General features: G+C 42.1%; 2 protein-coding genes across 3 annotated transcripts in view; one reads left to right on the top strand and one right to left on the bottom strand.

Moving 5' to 3' along the window:
* Positions 1-1,981: 1,981 nt before the first annotated feature.
* Positions 1,982-5,169, top strand: LOC139633569 (tissue alpha-L-fucosidase-like). Its single transcript, XM_071499315.1, has 8 exons — positions 1,982-2,426; positions 2,555-2,689; positions 2,977-3,114; positions 3,275-3,380; positions 3,517-3,717; positions 3,823-4,013; positions 4,234-4,333; positions 4,535-5,169. The coding sequence occupies exons 1-8, from the start codon at positions 2,062-2,064 to the stop codon at positions 4,667-4,669; spliced, it is 1,371 nt and encodes a 456-aa protein (XP_071355416.1). The 5' UTR covers positions 1,982-2,061; the 3' UTR covers positions 4,670-5,169.
* A 1,907-nt stretch (positions 5,170-7,076) lies between these two features.
* Positions 7,077-23,227, bottom strand: part of dlgap3 (discs, large (Drosophila) homolog-associated protein 3) — a 125,663-nt gene continuing 109,512 nt past the window's right edge. For both annotated transcript variants that reach the window (XM_071499312.1, XM_071499311.1), the window contains 10 exons: positions 22,707-22,921; positions 21,292-21,394; positions 20,976-21,192; positions 18,862-19,400; positions 18,380-18,474; positions 17,201-17,420; positions 15,043-15,331; positions 14,854-14,945; positions 14,511-14,657; positions 7,077-13,811 (listed from right to left, as the gene is read on the bottom strand). In XM_071499312.1, the coding sequence (XP_071355413.1) occupies positions 13,497-13,811; positions 14,511-14,657; positions 14,854-14,945; positions 15,043-15,331; positions 17,201-17,420; positions 18,380-18,474; positions 18,862-19,400; positions 20,976-21,192; positions 21,292-21,394; positions 22,707-22,921 (2,232 nt within the window). In that variant the 3' untranslated portion in view covers positions 7,077-13,496. The remainder of the gene's footprint in view (positions 13,812-14,510; positions 14,658-14,853; positions 14,946-15,042; positions 15,332-17,200; positions 17,421-18,379; positions 18,475-18,861; positions 19,401-20,975; positions 21,193-21,291; positions 21,395-22,706; positions 22,922-23,227) is intronic.

Consider the following 23,227-nt stretch of genomic DNA (forward strand, 5'->3'; position numbering starts at 1 on the left):
GAGGCCAACAGTCAAGCTACGAGCGAGCAGATCCAGGCTCTGTACAACAGCAGCGCACAGGAGAAGCCCATCTCACTCACGACCACCCGCCGGACCTTGAAGCGGCTGGGCTACACCCGCAGGAATCAGCGGCGGGACTCGCTTCTCGTCGCCGGGCTGGAGGCTTTAGCCGAGTACGCGTCCTGCCCGGAACAGCTTGAGACCTCCACGGACTTGGTGTGCAGGGACGAGAACGAGACGGACTCAGAGACTCAGTCCTCCACGCAGGCTGACTGCAGCAATTAGAAAACCGGGGTGTAGTAAAAAAAAAAAAAAAAAAGAAGAAGTGGACGCCTTCTTCTCATATGACGCCATATTATTTCCAAATAAAGTTTGTGTGTGAACAGAACAATATGTGCATACAGACATGAAAAGATACACTCCAGACACCTTTATTAGGAGCACAATACTAATACTGTGCAGGGCCTCTCTTTGCTCTGTGAACAGGCTCAGCTCTCCATGATAAGGACAACACAAGATGTTGGAAACATATTCCTTTGGGATTCTCGTCCGTGTTGACATGATTGTATCACATAGTTTCTGCAGATTTGTCTGCTGCACATTCATGCTGCCAATGTCCCGGGCTCTATGGATTCAGATCTGGTGACTGAAGGAAACTGAGCTCATTTGTCATGTTCATGAAAGCAGCTTGAGATGAGTTTTGCTTTGGGAAGTAGCCATTAGAAGATGGTAAACTGTGGCCACAAAAGGGATGCACGAGGCTGTGGCTTTCAAACCACTGGATTTTAGCTTTGGCAATCATTCTGAGTAAACAGAGACTGTTCTGTGAGAAAATCCCAAGAGATCAGGAGTTTCAGAAACACTCAAACTAGCCGATCCACCACCAACGTTCGTGCCACGGTCGAAGTCACTGAGACCATGTTTTTCCCCAATTCTGATGTTTGATGTAAACATTAAATGATCCTGTTCTGTATTTGCATGCAGTGCTCCCACATCATTGATGTTGATTGCATTATTGTATGAATAAGCAGGTGTTCCTCATGAAGTGCTCAGTGAGTGCATACTATATACTATTCAGGTGCAGAGAATTGAAAACAAAAATAAAAGTAAACAACAACAAAAACAGTGCATATACAATATATAGGGTTTCACCATTTTTTTTCACCTTAGTATATGCCTGTCACTTTGTAGGGCCATATTCAAATAGGTCTGGGCAAACCTATAAAGATTGCATTGGAGTCAGTGTCTTTCTTTCTTTCTCTCTCTCTCTCTCTCTCTTTCATTGCCTTCAAAACAATAAAAAACCTGCTAGTTCTCAGTCTATCTCCTTATATCAGTATCCTTCTGGGTTACTGCTGCATGTTTACAAAGAAGTAGTTCATTTTTTTTTTAATTAACAGATATTAGATGAATATTCAGTCCACTCTCAACTCTTTCAGTTCCTGATTTATCACTGGAAATATCCCATATACTTCTCCCACTTGTGCTGGTCTGGAGTATTAGTGAAATTCTCCTGTGATGCCTAAAAAAAATCTCCCCGGGGGGAAACACCAAATATGGTGTTACCTGGTTACACCTGTCAGAGGACTATAACAGATTTGAATGAGGTGGGAGTGTGATTGCAGGAATCAAATGGGATGGCGAATTCACTTTACAAAGATGATGTTTGGTCTGAAATTGGCCAGGGCCCAATGTGCATGAAGTCAGGCTGTATACCACCGAGGATTTAGGTGTTTATCAACCTGGGAGGAGTATGCCTTTATAAAATCAAAAATCTACACATGATTAGTATTTTTAGACTTGATATGTTTTAGTGTGACAACAGACAACAGCAAAATATTACAGTAATCATCGCCTTTAACAGCTTTATACACATATAACTCAGATGTCTGTCCTTGCAATGTTTTTTTTTTAAATAAAGTTGCAATTTAAAAACGGGATAGTCACCTGACAACTCATATGATTACAGTCATATGACAGGAAGCAACTCACTTGCGGGTCCACAACAAAAAGTGCATTTCCCCTCTCGCACGTCCGCCTGCACACGCCTGCAGCAGTTTAATGGTGGACTCACCCGCCGTGACTATGTTTGCACTGGTCCTCTTCGCCGCGGCGCTCGCTTCTCAAACGGCGGCTCGGTACACCGCGGACTGGGAGAGCTTGGACGCCAGACCGCTGCCTTCGTGGTACGACGAGGCCAAAGTGGGGATTTTTATCCACTGGGGGGTGTTTTCTGTTCCCGGCTTTGGCAGCGAGTGGTTTTGGTGGAACTGGCAGGGCAGGCAGCCTCCGGACCAGAGGTGTGTGAGCTTCATGACCAAGAACTACCCGCCCGGGTTCAGCTACCCGGAGTTTGCGCCTCAGTTTCTCGCTCAGTTCTTCGACCCGGCGGAGTGGGCGGACATATTCGAGGCCTCAGGTGCAAAGTGAGTCTGTCTCTGTAGGTAATTTCTCTAGACAAGCTTCACTTCCGGTTTTATTCTGCCTACATCTGCTCTGAGTCACTGAAAACAGCATCACACATACATTAGATAAGATCTTATTTGAATTACAGATATGTCGTCCTCACTGCCAAACACCACGAAGGATTCACTAACTGGGGGTCTCCATACTCCTGGAACTGGAATTCTGTTGACACTGGTCCCCACAGGGACCTAGTGGGAGACCTGGGAGAGGCAGTGCGCAACAGGTGGGTCCTCACATGTGTTATAAAGCTCAGAGTAAAAGGTTTTGTGGGTAGCTGCTTGGTGCATAAAGAATAAACATAAATATATAATATAAGAGTCTAATATAGGAAAGAGTGTTAGGAAACAGTAATAGTTGTTCTGGTCAAATTCCAAAATTTGGGGAAAATGGAGCTTTGGTATCAGATCAGCAGTAGACACTTTGAGTTGAGGTATTTGGTAGAAAAAGGTGGCATAGTGTAGTGTATTCTGTCTTATACAACAAATTAAAGCTTTTAATTTCTTTCTTTAGGTCATTGCACTATGGGCTTTACAACTCCTTATATGAGTGGTTCCACCCTCTCTACCTGGCTGACAAGAAGAATGGATTCAAAACACAGGCATTTGTGACGCATAAACTCCTACCAGAGCTTTATAACATGGTTGTAAGGTCTGTACTGCTGAAATTGTCGCATCAGCTGTTTGCAGGACATGTTTTTTTTCCACTTGCACATAATAAAATCAGACATAGTTATATTGGCATGTGCCTCTATGAGAGCACAGCATAGGGGGCAGTATGTCTGAGCCGTTGCTGTCCTTTTGCCTTGCAGGTACAGACCTGAGTTGATCTGGTCTGATGGAGACTGGGAAGCACCTGACACCTACTGGAACTCCACCCAGTTCCTGGCTTGGCTCTACAATGACAGTCCTGTTAAAGTAAGTGTGTTTATGACGAGGAAGCAATACATACCTGCTAAGAAATGTTGTACACTGTATTTTTATTAAGCACGACATTCAGTGGTTGATTGTTTCAACAAGGAAGCATGTACTTATCAGATCTCTTTTGCCTTAGGATACCATTGTGACCAATGACAGATGGGGAGCTGGCTGTGGCTGTAAACATGGTGGCTACTATAACTGTGAAGACAAGTATACCCCAGGCCAGCTGCCCAAGCACAAGTGGGAGAAGTGCACATCTGTGGACAATTATTCCTGGGGTTACCGGCGGAACATGGAGTTGAGTGAACTGATGGATTTACCCACCATCATAAAGGTGAGCATATGAGATGGTAGTATTTTATAACTGAGTCATAGTTACCACATCTGTAATGACTAACTTATTGACGTCATTGTCCTTTTCCTGATGCTGCCGTTACAGGATCTGGTTCGCACTGTGGCTCTGGGAGGTAACTACCTTCTGAATGTGGGTCCCACAGCTGATGGGATGATCCCCCCTGTGTTTGAGGAGAGGCTCAGGGGTGTTGGAGCCTGGCTAAAGATCAATGGAGAGGCCATCTATGCTTCTAAACCCTGGAGAGTCCAGAAAGACAACGCCACTGTGCCAGTCTGGTAAGAAATGTTCAATTGTTGTATAGAGGACAGAGGTGGACTAAAAGTAGTGTTTGCATACTCAGTTTAAAGTTTAATGGGTCCTTCCGAAGCCGTGCTGTGGCACAGCCAAGCATTTGCAGAATTAAATGCTGAATAAAACTAAATACCTGCTGTTATTAAGTGATTGATCCAATCATTTCTATGTAGATTACTGATACAGCTGTCAACATTCTTCCAGGTATACATCTAAAGGGACTTCTGTGTATGCCATCGTGACAACCAAACCTTCCACGTCCACATTGCAACTGCTGGAACCCAAAACATCAGCAGCCACCAAGGTAAAGTGACTGAGACTGTGTTTTCTAGAAACTCAAAAAAAAAAAAAGTGACATTGTTAAATACAGAAACACTGATATCTGACATCTGGATCAAATTTTACAACCAGCTTATTCAGTATTAACTCACAGAAGGGAAGATTATGTGAGTCCAAGTATATGTGAGGTAAGACACTAAATCACTGAATTTTGTCCCATGTGCAGGTGACCTTATTGGGAAATCCACAGTCCTTACCCTGGTCCCCAGTCCACCCTGGTTCTGGCCTTATTGTCCTTCTGCCCGAGCTGCCATATACCCCTGGTCAGGCCTGGACACTGAAACTGGACAGTATCCAGTGAGCCTTAAACACCTGAAGTGTTCAACCTCTGCAGAGCTCAATATTTAGAACTTAAAAAACTCAGGTTTTCATTTCCTAGGATAAGGGGAAGTTTATGCACTGTGGTCAAAGGGATCTTGGTGGTTTGATAGATTTTTTTATTTCCAGAAAAAATGAAATATCAGAACACTCCTCTTCAGTGATTCACTCGTTGCTCTGAGGGTTCATGTGTCAGTGCCTCTTAATTATGCTATTTTTTTTAAACAAGTGATTTAGAATAAAAAGTGGAATCTGCTGTTCAGCTTGTGAGGCAGCTTCTCAGCCATCTGTGATTTCTCTTTCAGAAATGAATCATTTTTCAAATGGCTTGTTGAAAGATGAACACTTAACCTACAATGCACTTTTTATTTTTTTTTAACTGTATTCTTTTAAAAAGATGGGATAAAACGTTGCTTGATTTGTCTGATGAACCACTGTTGTCAGAAACAAGAAAATTAAAGATATATTCAAAAAACTGTTTTTTAAAGGTCCACTTTCTTCAACTTTTCTCCCTATGTCCTCAGTCTGAAGGGTTTCTGAAACTAAAATACCTTAAAGTCAAGAGGCAGAGTTTTCTTGCCATTTGTCTGGTGCCACTTAAAGCCTCCTTCAGGCCTCATCACTTTAGGAAACCTCTTATTCATAGCTGCCATGTTGTGCTCAGATGCAATTACCTCTCTAAAAACTCAAATCCTATCCCGATTTCTGTAGTCTCAAATAATATATACAAAATTCAAGAGTGCTATTTAAGCATAAGTGTGAGCGAATAGGTTATTTTTTTTTCTTCAAACCACCTATTACAGCTATGATTGGGAACAAGATGACTCCTGGATGACTGTGTTGATGTTCTGTGCAGCACTTGTTACTACTGTTATTTTCAGCAACTCCTCTAAGTGCCCTGGGATGGCAATCACCTCCCACATTTTTATATTGTACTTACTGCTGACCTGTGATTGTAGTCTGCTTTTCTCACCCTGCGGCTACTGCTGCATGTTCCTGAGACTTTGCTGTACACTTTATATTCAGCAGAAACAGGCCTTATTTGTGAGTGCAGCTCTGTGTCACAACTGTTGTGTGAATGGACAAAAATATCTCCTCAGTTTGTCAGTCTGAGTTAAGACCTGGCTGGGAAGAGGATATCCACGGGGCCCGTGCATTTGACTCTGATTGCAGGCACTAAAGGTTTTTTTTGTCCTTTCGTATCACCTTCCGTAATCGGCGTATGTGGCCTGCTTTGTATTTGCATTGCAAATTCCTAAAGAGACAGAAAGAAATTCTTTTTCTTTGACCTCTGCTTTGCATTTTTTATGTGTGCTGTCCAGGTGGGTAAATCTGTACAGCAAAAAAAAGTATATCCACTAATTAATTTAGTCCAATCTTAAATTACTTATTTCCAATGGGATGAGATAAAACCATTAGATTAAGAAAGAGTTTCCTTGAAACATAGTGTAATAAGGCAGAAAATGACCAGCATGCTTGTTATGAAGGCCCTGAGAATGTATTTTCTCAATCAGCCTCAATCAGGAACACACAATTTCCCGTTAAAGGAATAGTTTTTCATTTTGGGAATTTTGTTTATTCCCTTTCATGTAGAGAGTTAGAGTTGGATAAGATGATTGATATCAGTTTTATATCTGTCATTAAATAAAAAGCTATAAAGCCAGTAGCCAGTTAGCTTAGCTTAGCACAAAGACAGGAAATGGGGAAAAATCAGCCTGACTGCCTAACAAAATCTATCTACCAGCAACTTTAAAGCTCAGCTACTGACACGTATCTTGTACAAAATCGAGGTGTGAACGACAGTTTGCTGTATAATGAGGGATATGTGCCGGAAATCCACTGGTTTCCTGGGAAATGCTCAGAAAATAGTCTGTCACAAAAAAATGTGGGTTTTCATACGACTGTATGGTATCAGTTTTCTCTACTATCTGTCAGAAAGATCATATACATATTTCGAAAAAATGCCCAAATTTTTCCTCAAAGTTACAACAGTTTTTGGTTATTTCGCACAAAGGAATTCTAAATTTGTCCTTTTGTCCTTTCCTTTCCCCTTGGTATGTGAGGCTCTGTTGGAAAAAGGTGATTTCACATACTTGAACCAATAAGAGTTTAGCAACATTTTAATCAAGAAAGTTATTGGGTTGTTTGCTTGACTGCCACTGTCAGTCAAATCTCACCACACAGTCCTGATGAAACAGATTGACAGAATTTTCTCTTCGTAAATAATAACTTTTTTTTCTTTAAATCAGACCTTATGTATATTTAATATCAGAGAAAATTTGAGATTCATTTACTTTAACCCTAGAATAAAGGTTCCTTTTTTATAGCACTTAAAATATTCAACAGTCAGAAAGTCGACACAAAAGAAAGACAAAGGAGACACAGCACTCCTCATTTAACTCGCTAAAATAGCTTTATAATAATCATATTAATAGTAATAATATTAGCCATTAGAAAATGTTTTGACAACGTTGACAGTGTTACATTCTGTGTTGGGGTAAACCATGTCACAGTGTGCCATCTCTCTGGGCTTCAGCGCTATCAGACGTGCTCCTTTGACACATCTAGATCCATAAAACATATAAGATCAATAAATAAATTTGTATGTACAAAATGAGAACCACAACACAACAAACAGAATCATGATTTACACTTCACTGTGCAACGCCTTCGCCGTCCATCACGTACTCAGATTGCCTCTCCTGGTCACCGTGGTGTTCTCATGCATCTTGTGTTATCCACTGGTGGCATTATGAAACAAAGTTCATATCTTATGGCATCGCTATTGCTATATGCTCCAGTCAATTCCTTTTATAGGAGGAAAAACAAAAGCATTAAATGTTTCTATGTACAATATGCTGTCTTGGCACTGAATCAAATGCGTATAAAACAAGAGAACTCAAGGATAAAGCTGAGCTTAAAGACAGAAAAGCTCGCTGTATCAAACCCGTCTGATTAAAAACCATGGTGTTCAGTGAGGAATACAAGAAAGAGATGAGCGAGGAGGACAGGTGGAGAGAGTACAGACCAAGGGGCTATTTGATTTTTGCTACATTACTGTATAGAGTAGAGTACAGAGAGTGGAGAGTCTGTATCAGTTTGATGTCCATGTTGATTTCCTCCTCTAGCAGAAGTAAGAGTTCAGAGTGGAATAAAAGCACATGGAGAAAGAAGGTGTGGATCTTCCTTTCAGTCCATCCGTTCAACGCTTACTTTCCTCTTTTGGTGATCTCTCACTCCTCACAGGAGTGTCCATCAGTGATCCCAGAGAAAAATGTCTTCCCAGAGTTATTGTCAGTTTGCTTTTCTTCTACTCCATCTCCTTAGTAGCAGCGATTTAAGACTTGTCATCATAGATTAATCTATTTTTTTGTTAGTGTACACAAGACTCGCCCTTGAATACAGAACAATGTTTACCCATAGCTATAACTGACAACACCATTTATAATAATGAGAGTGATGGCAATAATTAATCCTTTAATGACAATAATCATACTAATAATAATCATATTGTAATAACAATATATGTAATATTGAGAAGAATAATGTCCATTGGCAACATGTATTTACAGTTTTGTAAACATGAGGGTGGCAGGGTTTTATTTTTTTGTTAATTACACAGTAATTGCTCAGTTGTCTCTGACCCACATGGTTACCTGTGTGTGTACTGTAGAGTAACATTACAGTGTTGACACACGCACACACGCACATACACATACAGTACAAACGCAATTACACTTCCGTGCTAAAGGCACATTAGAGTTTCAGTTAAACATCTTCGGTGCAAGCTGCTCTGGAGGCTATGGGAAAGTGAAACCTCTGAGAGGAGACCCAAAAACATATTTGGAGGAAGTTTGGTTAAAGTACAAATAAATATTTAAATTATACTCCTTAGGATTTTTTATTGTCACTGTTTCAGCAACAGTCATTTAGTGTATTTACATCCTGTTAACATGTCTCTGTATATTAGTTTTCATGTCATTGACATGTTGAATTCAAATTCCTTCCTATGGTGCAGAGATTCACAGGACATTATGCATGTACTTACAAAATCCTGTGTTGTTTTTTCTCATTGATAGTTAACTATAGCTAATAGTAATAATTAAGTTTTCATCCAAATGTAACATGAATTTCAACCAAATTCCCAGAAAATCTGCAAAAGAATATGCATATTAACGTGTATTTCAATTCCCTACCATTTTGCCAAAGTTGGGGTCATTGAGGTAAACAGTTGGGTGCCATTAAACTATTACAGAAAAAGGCAACATAAGTCCCTGTCACACCTGAAATGGTGAAAAGCAATGCAGAAAATTACTTATGGCTTATATGTTTGTCTCATGTTAATTTGAAGAGTGTTACGGCCTGCCCATCAGTCCACACGTCTGTTATTTTCAGTATTTTAAAAAAAATCTTCAAAAATAACAATTTTTTTTTAAACTAACAAATTTTTCAAAATCTTTTCATATTTTCTGCATTTTTTTCATCCAAGGACATTTGAGTGACAAATAAGTCATGTGCTTCATGTACATGATAATTTACTTGCTTTGTCTGTTTCCATTACACTTTGTCAGATTTTATTTTTATCAACGCACCGACTTTTGCTCCATATGTAAACTTTTTTATGATATGTGGACTTCAAATTTCCAGTGTTTTCATTTTGACTTCTTACATGCAAATTAAAGATCCACATAAAAATATGTGTATAGGAACACGTACCGTTAAAAGCTGTTTAAGCTAGTTACTGCTAATGTTAACTCAACATTTCCTATTGTTTCAAGTTAGTTAAAAGCATCCAACTGCTGAAACCGCTTGTTTGACAGAGAGCCAATTTTTTTTTGAGAGCATTCAGATTTAAATACTGTAGAGAGTAATAGAACAAGAAGGAACAGCCACAGCTCATGGCTCTGGTTACTTGGCTGGAAAAACTGGTTCCTCCAGTGACTTTACTTCTTCCTCCAGAGCAGCTCTGCTTCTGAGAAATGTCAAACTAAAACTCAAATCTGCTGCTACAGCATCCCTACTGCTCCACTTTGTTGCAGATGCACAATATACAGCACACACACAATGGCTACAATTGAGCTCTTGCCTCAGCCAACACCTCCTCCACTGCCTTTGACTCTGCTGCTCTCCAGTCTCAGAAATGGCTACTAGAGAATCTGGACTCTAAAGGACAAGTGCATTCCCCCCTTTCGTTCAGAGAATATGGACAACATTCCTGTGGGACTGCTCTGGTCCTGTGTTTTCAGCGTCCATCGATTGTGTGGTGCTGGAGAATCCCCTGAGGACAGAGGCCTGGATCAGGGTTGGAGACACTGCTGCTAGAAACTGAGGTACTCGGAGTTGACTTGTCCGTCTGGCTGTCCATGTGGGGTTTTTGCACTTCTAGAAGGAGGTGAAAGGGTTCGTATAGTCGTCTTGTGTGTTGGAGAGTGCTCGGATAATGTTTGTACAACTATACACCCAGGTGCTAGTTTTAGCTGAGGCCCCTGTATTTATACTGTGCAGATATATAGAAGGACATATGGATAGGTAGAATACTGAACAAAAAGTGTGGAAGTCACAACCACCAAAAAGTGTGTTTGCAATGGACCTGTTTCAAGGCAAGGTGGCTGGCTAACACCTCAACTTGTGATCAAAAGTATAGAGGAGAGAGTCAGCGAGAAGTGAAGAAGTAGTAGTAGTTGCTACCATGGATAGATATCCAACAAAGCCTCCGTGATTCCTGGCGTCCCTCGAGGCCCGAAATGGAAAGACCTTGCCATCCCTCTGTGTGTAGGTTTGAGGATTTTGAGGGTGGAGTCAAGAGTCCTTCACAGTGGAGTAACAGTATAAAAGCAGGTCTTTTGTGCTTTGTTTGATGAGGGCTGTGTCATACGCCACTGAGATGTTAAGTTTGAGGGTAGAAGAAGAGAGGGGAAGGGACGAGGGGATAAAAGGCTGCTCTGCAACCCACACTTCTGCAGATGAGTTTTCACATGATGTCTGATTCTGAGCCCTTTTCTCTTTCAATGCCAGGGCAGTTTGTTTTACATGGAGATTGTTAAACTGATCTGTTGAGATTCAAATCGAAACATGGATTGTGTCTGATTGTTTCAAGGTTTCCAGTATCGCTGTCCTCCGAGGATATAATCTTTGTACAAAGAAGTGACTCATTGAAATAACTGCATTGTAAAATCTTGTCAATTTTTTTTTTTGTTTCAATCACAAAAAAGATTTATAAGCTACAAAATTTGCTTTCCTTTTATCAGTCAAAAATGAGATTCTGCTAAATTTGTCATAAAACATGCAGTATTAACAAAATTATGTGTCTTATGTGTATTGCAAGTGAAAGTGAGGGAGACAAAGGATGGCGTGTCAGTACGATAAAAACATTTTCTTTGACAATATTCTCTGCAGATTTTATACTTTTCTATTTACATATCTTTCTTTCTCTCCTTCTATATATCTATATATATATTTATATATATATACTGTAAACTGTGTTCAAAGGAAACCTCCACATATAGCTGGTTAGGCACATGTAGTTGGTTCTAAAGAGGAAGTACAGGGAGCGGATACAGCAGTATATGTTGTTAGAACCACAGATAGATATACAGTAGGCCTAAGGAGGATCATACCTGGCAATTAACGTTGTTGCCAGTTATACCCTGTGAACCTGACCCAGCACTCACAAACTGAGGATAATAATAATAATGATCATTTGAAATTCTTTTTCACATGTACTGAGTCTGGATATGCCACACAGCTGAAGTATCACACAATGCTATAATCTATCATAATAATACTGTAGTATTTCACATTTTATATATGCTTTTTTTGTACATATACTGTACTCAGTAGTCTCTACTAATCTAGAAATGTAGATTATATTATAAAATATACATCTCCCATTAAAATATCCCATTTTGCCAACACATGCCATCCCAATTTTAGAAAAGAAAGAAACAGGTCATGCTAAAAGATTCTTATATTTTGTGTGTGCGGGTGTGTGTGTGTGTGTGTGTGTGTGTGTGTGTGTGTCTGTGTCTGTGTGTTTGTCTTTAAAATGGTTGATTTGGACTCTTTAGTATTCACTGGGCTTCATCACATGTCCCTTCTGACACACGGCCCTTCACACTCACACTAAACACACATACTTAAATAATAAATTTGTGTTCTGACAGAAATTTGTAAATGAGACCCCCTTCAAAGCTTTTAAACTCATGCTACACTTTGTTCAGTGGAAATTACAGAGAGCAAATAAAGAGGACGGGAAAGGAACACATAGTGCAACAAACAAACATCACAACTCCATTCATAACACCTGTTACTTCTAATCTCAGCAATTCACTATCTAGTTGCTTCTTTTCTATAACTGATGCTAACAACTGATGGTTTCCTCCCTGTGAGGATTCTTTGGAAAGGGTTTGGAGGGAGCTACATACAACGACTCCTTCTGTTTTCTTTCCTGACTCATTCGTTCTGTCATCAGCTGAGAGAAACTGAGAGGATTGTATTTCAAGTTCGGCGAGTGGATTCTACTGAAGACTTTGGCGGTTCTCGCCCTCTTTTACTTTGTGATCCACTGCTTTCTTTATTATACAGAAATACCATGGGGAAGTCCACTCAAACAATATTCATTAGAGGAAAAGAGGGAAAACACACTTGTGTGTCAAGGGAAAGAACTGAAAAAAAGTAATAATAAAGAAACTGATCTTTTTTCAAGGCTGCCTCATCAGAGCGTCTGTTAATTTCTGACTGAGGTGGAAATAACTCTCTACACACCACTGTTGTTGGTTTGGGTCCACATTTGACCACTTGGTGGTGCTATAGTCTCACAGTGAAATGTGGGCCTTGTCAGTAAAGTCCTGAAAAGCCACCAAAATATATCCCCCTAAAAATTCCCAGCGACCCCACCCCCTGAACACTTGAAACCTCTGAAAGACTACATAAAAAGCCAAAAAGATCTATTTTTTGTCTTTTTTTTTTTTAAATATCTGTAATGCTCTCTAGCTGTCAAAGCTGTGATGCTATACTGCAAAAGCTCCTTTTGGCCAACACAAGTGTGCACGCTATGTACAAGTTACACTTGCACATTCAAACAGCCTCACTGCTGAATGCTGATGGTAGTCGCTGGATGTGCGGGACGTGAAGGAGAGAAACAGAAAATGATTTCATATTCTTTGACTGAGTGCCTGGGTGGACAGATGGCACCTGGGTGAAAGGTGCCAGCTGTAGTTGGCTGACTATGCTTGGAGGATGTTCTTTGGGGACTGCCAACCATCTGACTTTAAGGGCGTTTAAACTGACGGTGAGAAATTCATCCATGTTTATTCATCCATACTGGTAGCATCAGTGAAGAGTATGGATACGTCTTGTTGTGATGCAGGAAACCCACAAACATAATACGGAGCTGATTCTGCTGCAAATGGCGTCAGGGATCTATACAGGGAGATTCTGCCAGAGGTTTTGTGCCTGTTAAGCCCTTTATTTTGAAGTGCTAGGTGAACACGCACAGGCATGCTACTACTGCGTGGACCTCTGCTGACTAGTGGTACAAAAATGGACTAATGCTAACTACCATTTCATGTCTAGGCCTCTGTGTCAGTTAAATGTCCAAATTTCAAGACACTAAAATGGCTGTCATTGCTTGTTTAATGAGCAAGATATCAGAATTTGCAATTGTGGTAAGTGAACTAAAGAAAATGCTGAGGGAGGGGTCGCAGATAAACGGCAATGACCTGCAGCAGATCCAAAACTAGGCGCAGGTCTGCTTCCGCAGGGGTGAGGGCGAGTGAGGAGGTGGAGAGGGAGACACCACAGTCTTGTGTTCAGAGTCGAGTCTGGGCTTCGGGGATGTAGATCTCGATGCTGTCAGCGCTCTCCGTGGCTGAGTTCTGCCTGAAGGAGGCGGTTCTCTTGGTCTGCAGGAGCCTCCTCCTCGCTTCTGTCCTCTGACGGTCCCCGAGGTCCAGGGACTTCTCCCTGATGGGTAGGGTGTGTCCACCCACACGAGGCACCACCAGGCCCCCCGAAACCCCTCCTCCCCCTCCAGCGCCCACATCCCCAACGCTATCGGCCCGGAGGCTGCCACTCACCCCGCCTGCTGGCTTCTTTGGTAAAGGAGGAGGAAGCTTCTTGTCCTCCTAGCCCATCGGTGATGAGACATAGATTTGAAGATGTGAACGGACAGTGGATTCATTGTGTTGGGTGGTGAGAAAATGGTTTTATAAGGTTGCATGAAAGGAATCCCATGCAAAAAAAAAAGTGGAGATATTGGGAAAAACAAAGAGAATGAGAAACCAAAGGGAAGAAAAACACAGACAAAAAAGGGTAAAATTCAATTGAGGAAGAATCATGGGCCAGGACGTTACGACAGACAGATAACAACCAAAATCGAGAAAAAATCAGCAAAAAGTATCTCAGCATGCGTTGGCATCAGAAGACAATAAAATGATATGAAATGGGAAAGGTGAAGGTAAACAAAAATAATGTAAAAAGAACAAGAAGAAAGGAGAAACAACTGTTAGTTTGTTACCAAGAATAATGTAGTTGATCAGTGAGTAGTCTAACCTTTATAGACAATAATGTAACAGTCAAGTTTTTGTCTGAGCCACTGCATTAAATGCTAATATTAGTAACAGTTGCAGAGTAATTTCTAGCAGTATAAGACTCCACTGTCTCGTGTGCAGCTCAGCTCAGTTCCTCTTGCTGTTCTGTATTTTCACAGCCTGCAAAGGCTTGGAGGGCACGACCATCTGCGCTACTCTTCTGCACATTGCCATCTTAGCTCTTGGGGGTTGCTGAAGGGAAACCAGGGCTGTTTGGACTCCCAAGCCTCTCACCTTCTTTTCAGGTGGGAGCCTCCAACCAGAGTCCTTGAGCCTCTGGAGGTCCTGAAATTTGACCCTGACGTCCTCTATGTTGAGCTGGAGCAGGTCCCAGTAGCCTGCCAGGTCCTGAGAGGTGGGCTGGGGGTAGGCTGAAGGGTCCTGGGGCGGGCAGGGAGACAAGATGATGGGTGACTAAGTAATACAAAAGCAGTGAAGTAAATGTTACACAAGACAAATTTCTAGTGTTTTTGCAGCCAAAATAATTTTGCTTTCAGTGAACAGTGAATCTCAGCAAAACCGTGCACCGTATGTAATGTGTGTTGTCGTGAATTTGCATGCAATCACACACACTGACCACACTTTGTTGGCAGAGGCGGAAGAACTGCTGGACTTTCTGAGACATGAGCATCTGGGCACTGCCAACTGCATTTCGAATCAGCTCAAGAACTAGGGAGGAAACGGCAGATAAATACTTTGAGAAATCCAAGAATTATTCATCATTTATCTCCGTCTCTAATCTTTTTGATCCTCTTCCCAAACTCACTTTCCTCTGGCAGTTCATTCTCCTCTGCCTCCCTCTCCATGTTCTGGCACCAGCCCTCCATCCTCTCCACCTCCGTCTGCAGGAGGCGCAAGAAGAACTCTCCATCTCTCATGCATGGCGAGGCTCGGCCCGAGTCGGGCAGACTTCGGGGGCCCTCTAGGGATGGCGTCCAGGCTCGCTCAGAGGTGATGGGCAGAGGGGAGTGGGAACGTGGTGGCAAGTGCGGGTGCTGGTGGGGCCGTGGGTCTGCTGGGCAGGCCTCGGTGGTGTACCCACTCTGGATAAAGTCCTGGGATAACAGAGGAGAAAACAGGAATTTGGACCATCAATAACAGGTTCTGATTTAGCGAAGACATTTCCACTGCAAACCGTCATTTCACTGCGAGCCCCACTTTCTATCACAGTGAATGAAAGAACGTAATTACTGCGACTGCACCAAATAATCCAATATTCAGTAACAGAACAAGGTGGACCTTCCCAGTGTCGCTTGTATCACAATGTTAGTGACAAAATGTGAAAACAGTTGCCATGGGGAATATAATTAAAGCCTGATCACGTACAATACATCTGTCTAGTGTTGTGTTGGTGTCATCACTGACTTAAATCTACCTGCTGACAATAAACCGAACCCTGTTTCATATATTAACCCTTGGCATCGACCGTACCTCTTATTTTACTTTAATTAATTTAGGTCAATTCAAAAAAGTTGTGTGTTTCTTCTTCAGGTTTAAAGGTTCCCTGTAAAGATTTTGACCACCAGTAGCACAATGGAGCTGTTTTTAAGCAGATGCACATGGTCAACACCATTCGCATTCCTGCCAAATGTTTGATGCCACATCACTTGTGGTGGGAATAGAACAAGAAACGTGCCAGTAAAGGCAGAGGAATGGTGAACATAGGTTGCTCTCAACAGACCACTACAACCAGCAATAGACAGATCTTTTGCTTAACAAGGGTTACCGTACAAACACTACAACTACCGCTAGTAATTTTATCTGCTAGCATCTGCTGAAGCAATCTGTGCAGGCCATCTAAACTAATGGACCACACTGACTGTGGGTGTGCAAAATGTTTCAAAGGATCCATTTCAGTTGGAATTCATCACTGAAAATGATGGTTGTTGTCTTTGTACAACACTGGCATTATGCTGTTTCATCTTTATTATCCGATATTTCTCCACACAGACATATTGGTCTTTTGCTGGGTGACAATGTAAAGAAACTGAAATGATATTAATATTGGTGGGATCCTTAACCCTATAATGCCAAATGCATCAAATTTGATACAAGCATTTCTGAGACCTATTGCATCACCTTATGGTAAAAACTTCACTCAAAACCCTCTTGTATCCAATCTGATACTTGTCTTCCAACCCCTGGTGGATCCCTTTATCACTACAACAATTCAAACACAGCACATGGGACAATCCAAGTTGGCCACCTTCAGATAGTTCCCAACTCACTGGATCAAGGTAAAGAAAATTGCGATTTTTACGATTTTCCAGTGACATTTTCTTTGAAATTTTTAGTTATATTCTAACATGAACACTTAATCTGTTGAAACAAGTTATAATTACATAATTTTTTGCATTTTAGTATGTAGTAAAATCGTGTATAAAATTTGGAAAAACCTATACGCAAATAATTTTTTTTTTTTTTTTTTTTTTTGAAATTTTGTGAAAGGGCCAAATAAAGGTTCCAGATTCAAGAAATCAGAATTTTCTGTCCATTATTTCTGGGGTCAGGCATTACAGGGTTAAACATGATTTTCAAAATGTGATTAACTAGAGGTTCTGTTGCATGAATATTCATGAAGGGTATAATGTCATATTTTGGAGGATGGTTGCTACAAGTGTATTTCTCTGATAATCATGAGAATAAAGAAATGAGGCAGGTAAATTAACAAGCTTTACTTTGTTATTTTCCTTTGCTGCAGGGAGTTTTCCAATTGTTTCAATAACTGTTGTGTTATGTGTTAGACAAGCTAACAGGGCTACAGAAAACTAGCCTACAGTTGCTGCGGCTGTCTTCATCCACATGATCCTTGCTCTGAAAGTTGTATCAATTCCACTGTGTCCATCTCCCAAAAAACCCCAACAAGCATCCATTTAAACAGTGCAGGTTCAAAAATATTGTTTTGTGAATCATTGCAGACCCACCTCTCTGTAGGCCCACTGTCCCTGTGTGTGGACGGTGCGGTGGCACTCTGTGTACTGGCTAGCGGACTCGGGCTCTGATGAGTGCCTCTGGAATGAACAGCCGAACTGAAGACTCTTGTCCTGTGTTGGCACGGCGATGCTGAGTCCTGGGAAGCCCTCGGGGTCCAGATCGGCCTGCACACTCGCCGTCACACTGTTGGAGCGCTTGAAACAAGCCCGTCTGCAACACAGGGAGTCACGACAGGCCCGGAGCCATCCAGTCACACACGGTATTGCATGCAGAAGCCTTTCTCAAATATATATTTTTTTCTTCTAATAATTGCACAGTCCTGTTTGAGCCGGGATAGTCACGCCCTCACTGCAGTCGCTACTATTCACTCAGTTGTGATAAGTCCTGCTAAATCTTTTGGCATATGACGCACCAGTGTGTGCAAATGTCACGTCAGTGGACTCAGTGATGAGTGTTTACTCTATTACAAGTTTATACCCCACCTCCCCTCATCCTTCTTTGCTGTCTGATGAGGTGTGAGGTGTGACTCAGATCTCCGTTCTTGCTCTCCTCTCTTCTAACCCCACTGTCATCCTTGATGATGGGGGGCATTGTTAACAGGTGCATGATCACACAGTGACTGCTCGAGGTTTGGGAGTATGCGATGCTGCGAGTGCTTGCATGCATGCGTGTGAGTCTGACCCATAAGTGATAGTGGATATAATTAGGAGAAGGGCTGCACGTGTGAAAGTCATGTCGAGTGTATGATTTGCAGTAGTCATGGTTACTGTAACTAGTGGCGAAAAAAACAAGACATTCTTGGAACGAACTGTTACTGAGTTCAAGCTGTGATGTCTGATGAAATGTTAAATGAAATAATAGGATCTAGCCAAGAAATCAACCATAGGCGGCTGCGCTGTTGGGTGCCTGGGAGATGAAGGCTTTTTCAAATTACATATGAAAATTATTCACATAAATTACAGTATGACGACCACAAGCTCTTGATGAAGCCACATATTTTTGGGACAAAGATAGATTAGTAAATAAACAAATCGTCTTAGTCTGCAAGTGTGTGTCTGTAATTAAGGCAAGTTAAATGTCACCTAAAATAAACACACTACAGGTTGAGTAGGGATTTAAAAAAATAAATACTGTTTCCCTGCTTTGACTTTTAGTTGTACTTTCTGTACCTTTTGTCGTCTTCCACTTGGACTCCTATAGAGTGGACCTCTGTGAGAGCTTTGCCCTCTCCGTCTGAATCAGACAGAGTCTCTGAGCTGTCCACCTGCAACAGAGAAAGTCATAAAGCACCACAGTCAGAGATGTTTGCTGGAACACACGGCCTAAAGATGTGATATAGAAATGGACTAGAATAGTAGTAACTACTGAGTTAATAGTAACTCAGTAGTTGCTAATGTTGTGTCTTATTTCTTTTTGAAGCCATACAAAAGTGTAAAAACAGTAGGTTACAAAGAGAAGTTATAGTGAACTGCAGAGGTGCAGATTTTGTTGCTAAGCTAAGCTAATTGGCAGTTTGCTGTAGTTTTATATCTCACAGGCACACATCACAGTTGAATTGATCTTCTCATCTAATTTTTGGCAGAAAAAAAGAAAAAGGAAATTAATTAAGTTGCAGCAGCTCAAATTTTTTAATGAAATTGCTCCTTCTCACCTGCACAGCTATGGATGGACTCCACTTTCTTGCAGCCCGTCCATCATCCTGCCCTGCAGCTTTACTCAGCACGATGCTGTTCTGAGGCAGAGAGACTGATTTCCCCAGGCTGCCCCCAACCCTGCCGTCCCTCTCCCTGGCCGGCCTCGGTGGCCCCTCCAACAGACTGTCAGCTGAGCTGCTGTGTTTGGCTCTCACCCCGACTCCTGGACCCCCTCCGTAGGGCACCAGCTCCCGTGAACTCCTGACCCCATCTAGGCTCTCTGCTGAGTTACTGTGCTGCCTGGAACGTCCAGGGCCCGTGGCGGTGTAGTAGCCTCCTCTGGAGGAGCGACCCGAGGGCCCGTCAGAGCTGCCTAGATCCACAGAGTTGCTGTGCTGCTTGGGGCGCCCGGGGCCTGAACCTGAGGCCAACTGTCCGCTGTTCTGGAAGTAGGCGTCCTGGGTGGACTCGGTGCTGCTCTGAGCACGCACTGAGAGTGAAGACTTGGACATGCGAGGTGGGAGTGGGGGAGGAGCACCTTTACGATAAGGAAAGACTGAAGTGTCAGAAGAGCGGGAGAAAGAAGCACAGAGGCATAGAGGGCTGTTAAAAGCAACATGGGAACTATATGTACAGGGAGCGGGGGGGGGGGGTGGATACTTACAAAAGGGACAGACTGGAAGGAGAAGGTGAAAGGAAAGACAGAGAGTGAGAGGAGGGAAATTTATTGGCGTAAAAGGAGGAATACAGAGAGAAAGAGAAAACAACAAAAATCAGATCAGATTTATAAATGCAACTCACTATTTCTTTTCACCATAAATCAGCTTTTGGTGTGAATTTCAGTGAGAGGCAGCGAGTGAAGTGGTGGAAAAGACAGACATGACAGAAGTGACAAAAGAAAACCTCTTCCCTAGAGCTAACTTAACTCTGCTTCTTAGGAAGATAAAGCAATTTCCTGTGAGAAATATTAAAATGAGAAGCGCAGATTCTGTCTCCTCCCTCACAGATTCCTTCAAACATAGATGCACACACACACATACACACACAAAACCACACAAACACAAAACCACACACGCAGAGTTTATTTTCACTGAATAAAGGATCAAACTTTAATGCATTTCTTTCCAGATATCTTCATTGCCACTGAGCTCGTCTTAAACCAAGAAGCTCTAACCTCTGGTGTGTGTGCATGCATGCATGCATGTATGTAGGTGTGTATGTGTGTGTGCATCTGAGTTTGTGTACAGTGCGTGTGTGTGTGTTTGTGGCTGATGTGTGTGACACTTCACAGAGGCTTTAATAAATCTCAGGGGGGATTTGCTGGTCTAAGCTTAGAAATTTGAGTCCTGTGAGGCACTAAAGTGGCTCTACAGTCTACTGTACAAACACACATAAGCAAATACATGCACTCTCACACACACACACACACACACACAAATAAATACAGATGGGGTGAATATTAGGCTTGAGGAGACGTCTGTGTGAAGAATATATGGGAAAAACACAAAATCCACAAAAAACAAACATGTTTCAAATCAAGAGTGGTGGGGCGGGAGAAGGCAGAGAAATGTGACCATGCCAGGAAGAGGCAGATAGAAGCAGCTGGAGACACTGAGCTATCAACACAATTATGAGTGTTCCTGCACCTATTATTGAGCCACAGGAACGTGCTATCACGCGGGAAGGTGATGGAGGAGAGGGGATACAGGACAAGACAGAGATGACAGAGAGAAGAGAGAGCATGCACAATAACATACATGCAAGCCTATGTTTATAGCACGCACACATACGCAGAAACACAAAGAAAGAGCTGCAGGGGAGGAGACGGGTGAAAAATAATGATTACAGAGAAGGAAAAAAGGTTCAAAAATAAAAAATGGATGCAGATAGTACATGCGTCTGTGCAGTGGCTGACAGTGTGAGGTTTGTGTGTGTAAGTGTGTAAACTTGCTTCTGCTGAAGTAAGTAGGCACAAGCTGTCATGAAATTCCTTCTCCCGCCAGCTGCCATACTCTGTCGCCCCCATGGTTGCCACCACATAAAAGGCAACCGCACATTCTTCTTCACTCGCACAGACACCACAGACTTTTTACACGCCGGTAGGCTGAGTCGCACACATGCACGCACTCACCAGCCCCGCCCTTGATGCTTCCCTGGGGACCTGACATGGAGAAGACGGAGAGGCAGTCGTCGTCCTGGGAGCAGCCGGCCTGGATGGCGCGAACGTAGCTGTGGCTGCGAGTGCGGAACACACCCGGAAGATCCAGGGCCTCCACGGCCTGAGACTCCACCTCCCCAAACATGGTCTCGCACACCGCCTCAAACTGACGGTTCAACGTATCTCCCAGCTAGAGGACAAGGAAATGAGGACACTTGAGTCCAGTTAAGACACCTCCGGTGACAGATCGCTGCACTTGATGCAAAACTTAAACCAGATTATTCATTACCTGGGAGCTGGTCAGAGAGCGGGTGTAACTACGAGAGCGGGTGTGGGTTTTGGGTGTGGTTCGGCTGTTGGGGTAGGAATCTGTACACTGCTTACACGAGTACCTGGATCAAACATATAACACACATGATCTGCATTAACAACCACAGTGCATGATGAAACAGACCGCTATTTCTCACCCAGTTAGTATCACATTCTGGCTGTAAAATCTGAAGCCATTTGCTTTGCTATTTTTGACAAAAACTCATATTTGTAACACACGGTGCACCATTTGGTTAAACACGACAATCAAATAAAATGTCACTGAGTCACGCGCCATCACTATGCCAGCTGGAGTCATTTTGAGTGTTGAAATGCTGCATTCCCAACTCAAAAGAGATACTGAAAATCATTAAATCATAACTATGATATTTTTAATATCTATTCAATCATTCGGAACTAATAAATACAGCTATTTCCTATGTAGGACAGAGGTGGAGTTAAATCTGAAAAAGTCCTATGATAAACTCCAGGTTTCCAAATAATGAGCCGACATTACATGAAGGTATCCACTACATACACTATATGCAAGAAAATAAATGTTCTGTCTCTTTAATGATAACTGTGCTCATGTGATAATTCACTTATATCACTTATTGTCTTTCTTTCTATATCACTCTGTGACAAAATCTGGTCTTTAACATACTGTAATACACAGTTATCAGCTCAGAATAAGTGATGGCAGATTCAACATTACTGAAATCTATTGTGGAATATTTATCATAAGGGGAACTCCACCAATTTAACCAAGACCGATTTTATCAGTTATTCTGGGTCCATCCATCCTGAGTGTCCATCCATTCCCTAAATTTCATAGACGTGCAAAAAGGAATCACTGGAGCAGCTTTTTAAGTTCTTCAAAATTAATACTCTTTTAAATTTTTTTTATTTTCCATCTACCTCTAGTTTGAAGCCAGAGTATACTGACTTTAACAGCACAAGGACTGTGGTGCTGCATTCTGCTGCAAAACAAAACTGGAGGGATATTTAAAAGCATGTATTTCAGAATTTCTACAGATGGACAACAACAGATTAGCATCATGCAAAAAGTCCATTAATGGAGCAAACAGGTTTTATACAGATGCATTAAATGCCTTTAATTAAAGGTCCCTCATTGTATAAAATGAGATTACCATGTCTTTTTTGATTATAAAGCAGGTCTAGTTTCTATATTAACACTGTGAATATCTCAAAGTGCTCAGTCCACAGAGAAATGCACATAGGCTGTATTCAGAAACTGAGCCTTAAAACAAGCCGTCAGGACTTCTGTAACTTGTGGTTGTTAAAAACCAGGGAGTGTCAGGCTGGAGCGGATCAACGCACACAGCTCAAACGTCTTTCAACATGTACATCACAATGACATCTGTGTCATTTGACCTTTGATCCATGCTGATAGATCGTCTAAAGGCATCCCTCTGAGCGATCAGGGTGGACTTGGGTGAGGCTTTGGGGCTGGTGTCTGAGTCGGCACTGTCGTCATCACCCATGGCCTTGATGTAGCTGCCGCTTCGCATGCGACGGCAGGGAATCTCCCCTCCGCTGTCGGTTGGGCCGCCGCTGCCGTATCCACCTCCCCAGTCTTCTGATGGGACCTGAGACACATTCACATAGTCGTAGGTAAGTACTGACATGAGGAAGGAGGATAATACAACGTGTCGTGAGTAGAAGTGTGCAACCATGTGGAGTCGACACATGGTCAAGTTTGTTTAGTAAGACTCTCTATTAATGGATTAAACACAGAGTTGATATGAGTTAAAAGTAAGTAGGCATTCTTCGTCCACACCAACTGTTAAGTGAAAGGCAATTAATCACGACGTGAATTAATCAGTGTTGAGATATTGAAGATGTTTTCACTGCACTGTTGGCAGTTTCTTCCCAATATCTGTTCTCAAAGTCAA

The sequence above is a fragment of the Trachinotus anak genome, unplaced genomic scaffold (genome assembly GCF_046630095.1).
Source record: "Trachinotus anak isolate AG129_WGS33_773 ecotype Australia unplaced genomic scaffold, CSIRO_AGI_Tana_v1 ptg000016l, whole genome shotgun sequence".
Taxonomy (NCBI): Eukaryota; Metazoa; Chordata; class Actinopteri; order Carangiformes; family Carangidae; genus Trachinotus; species Trachinotus anak.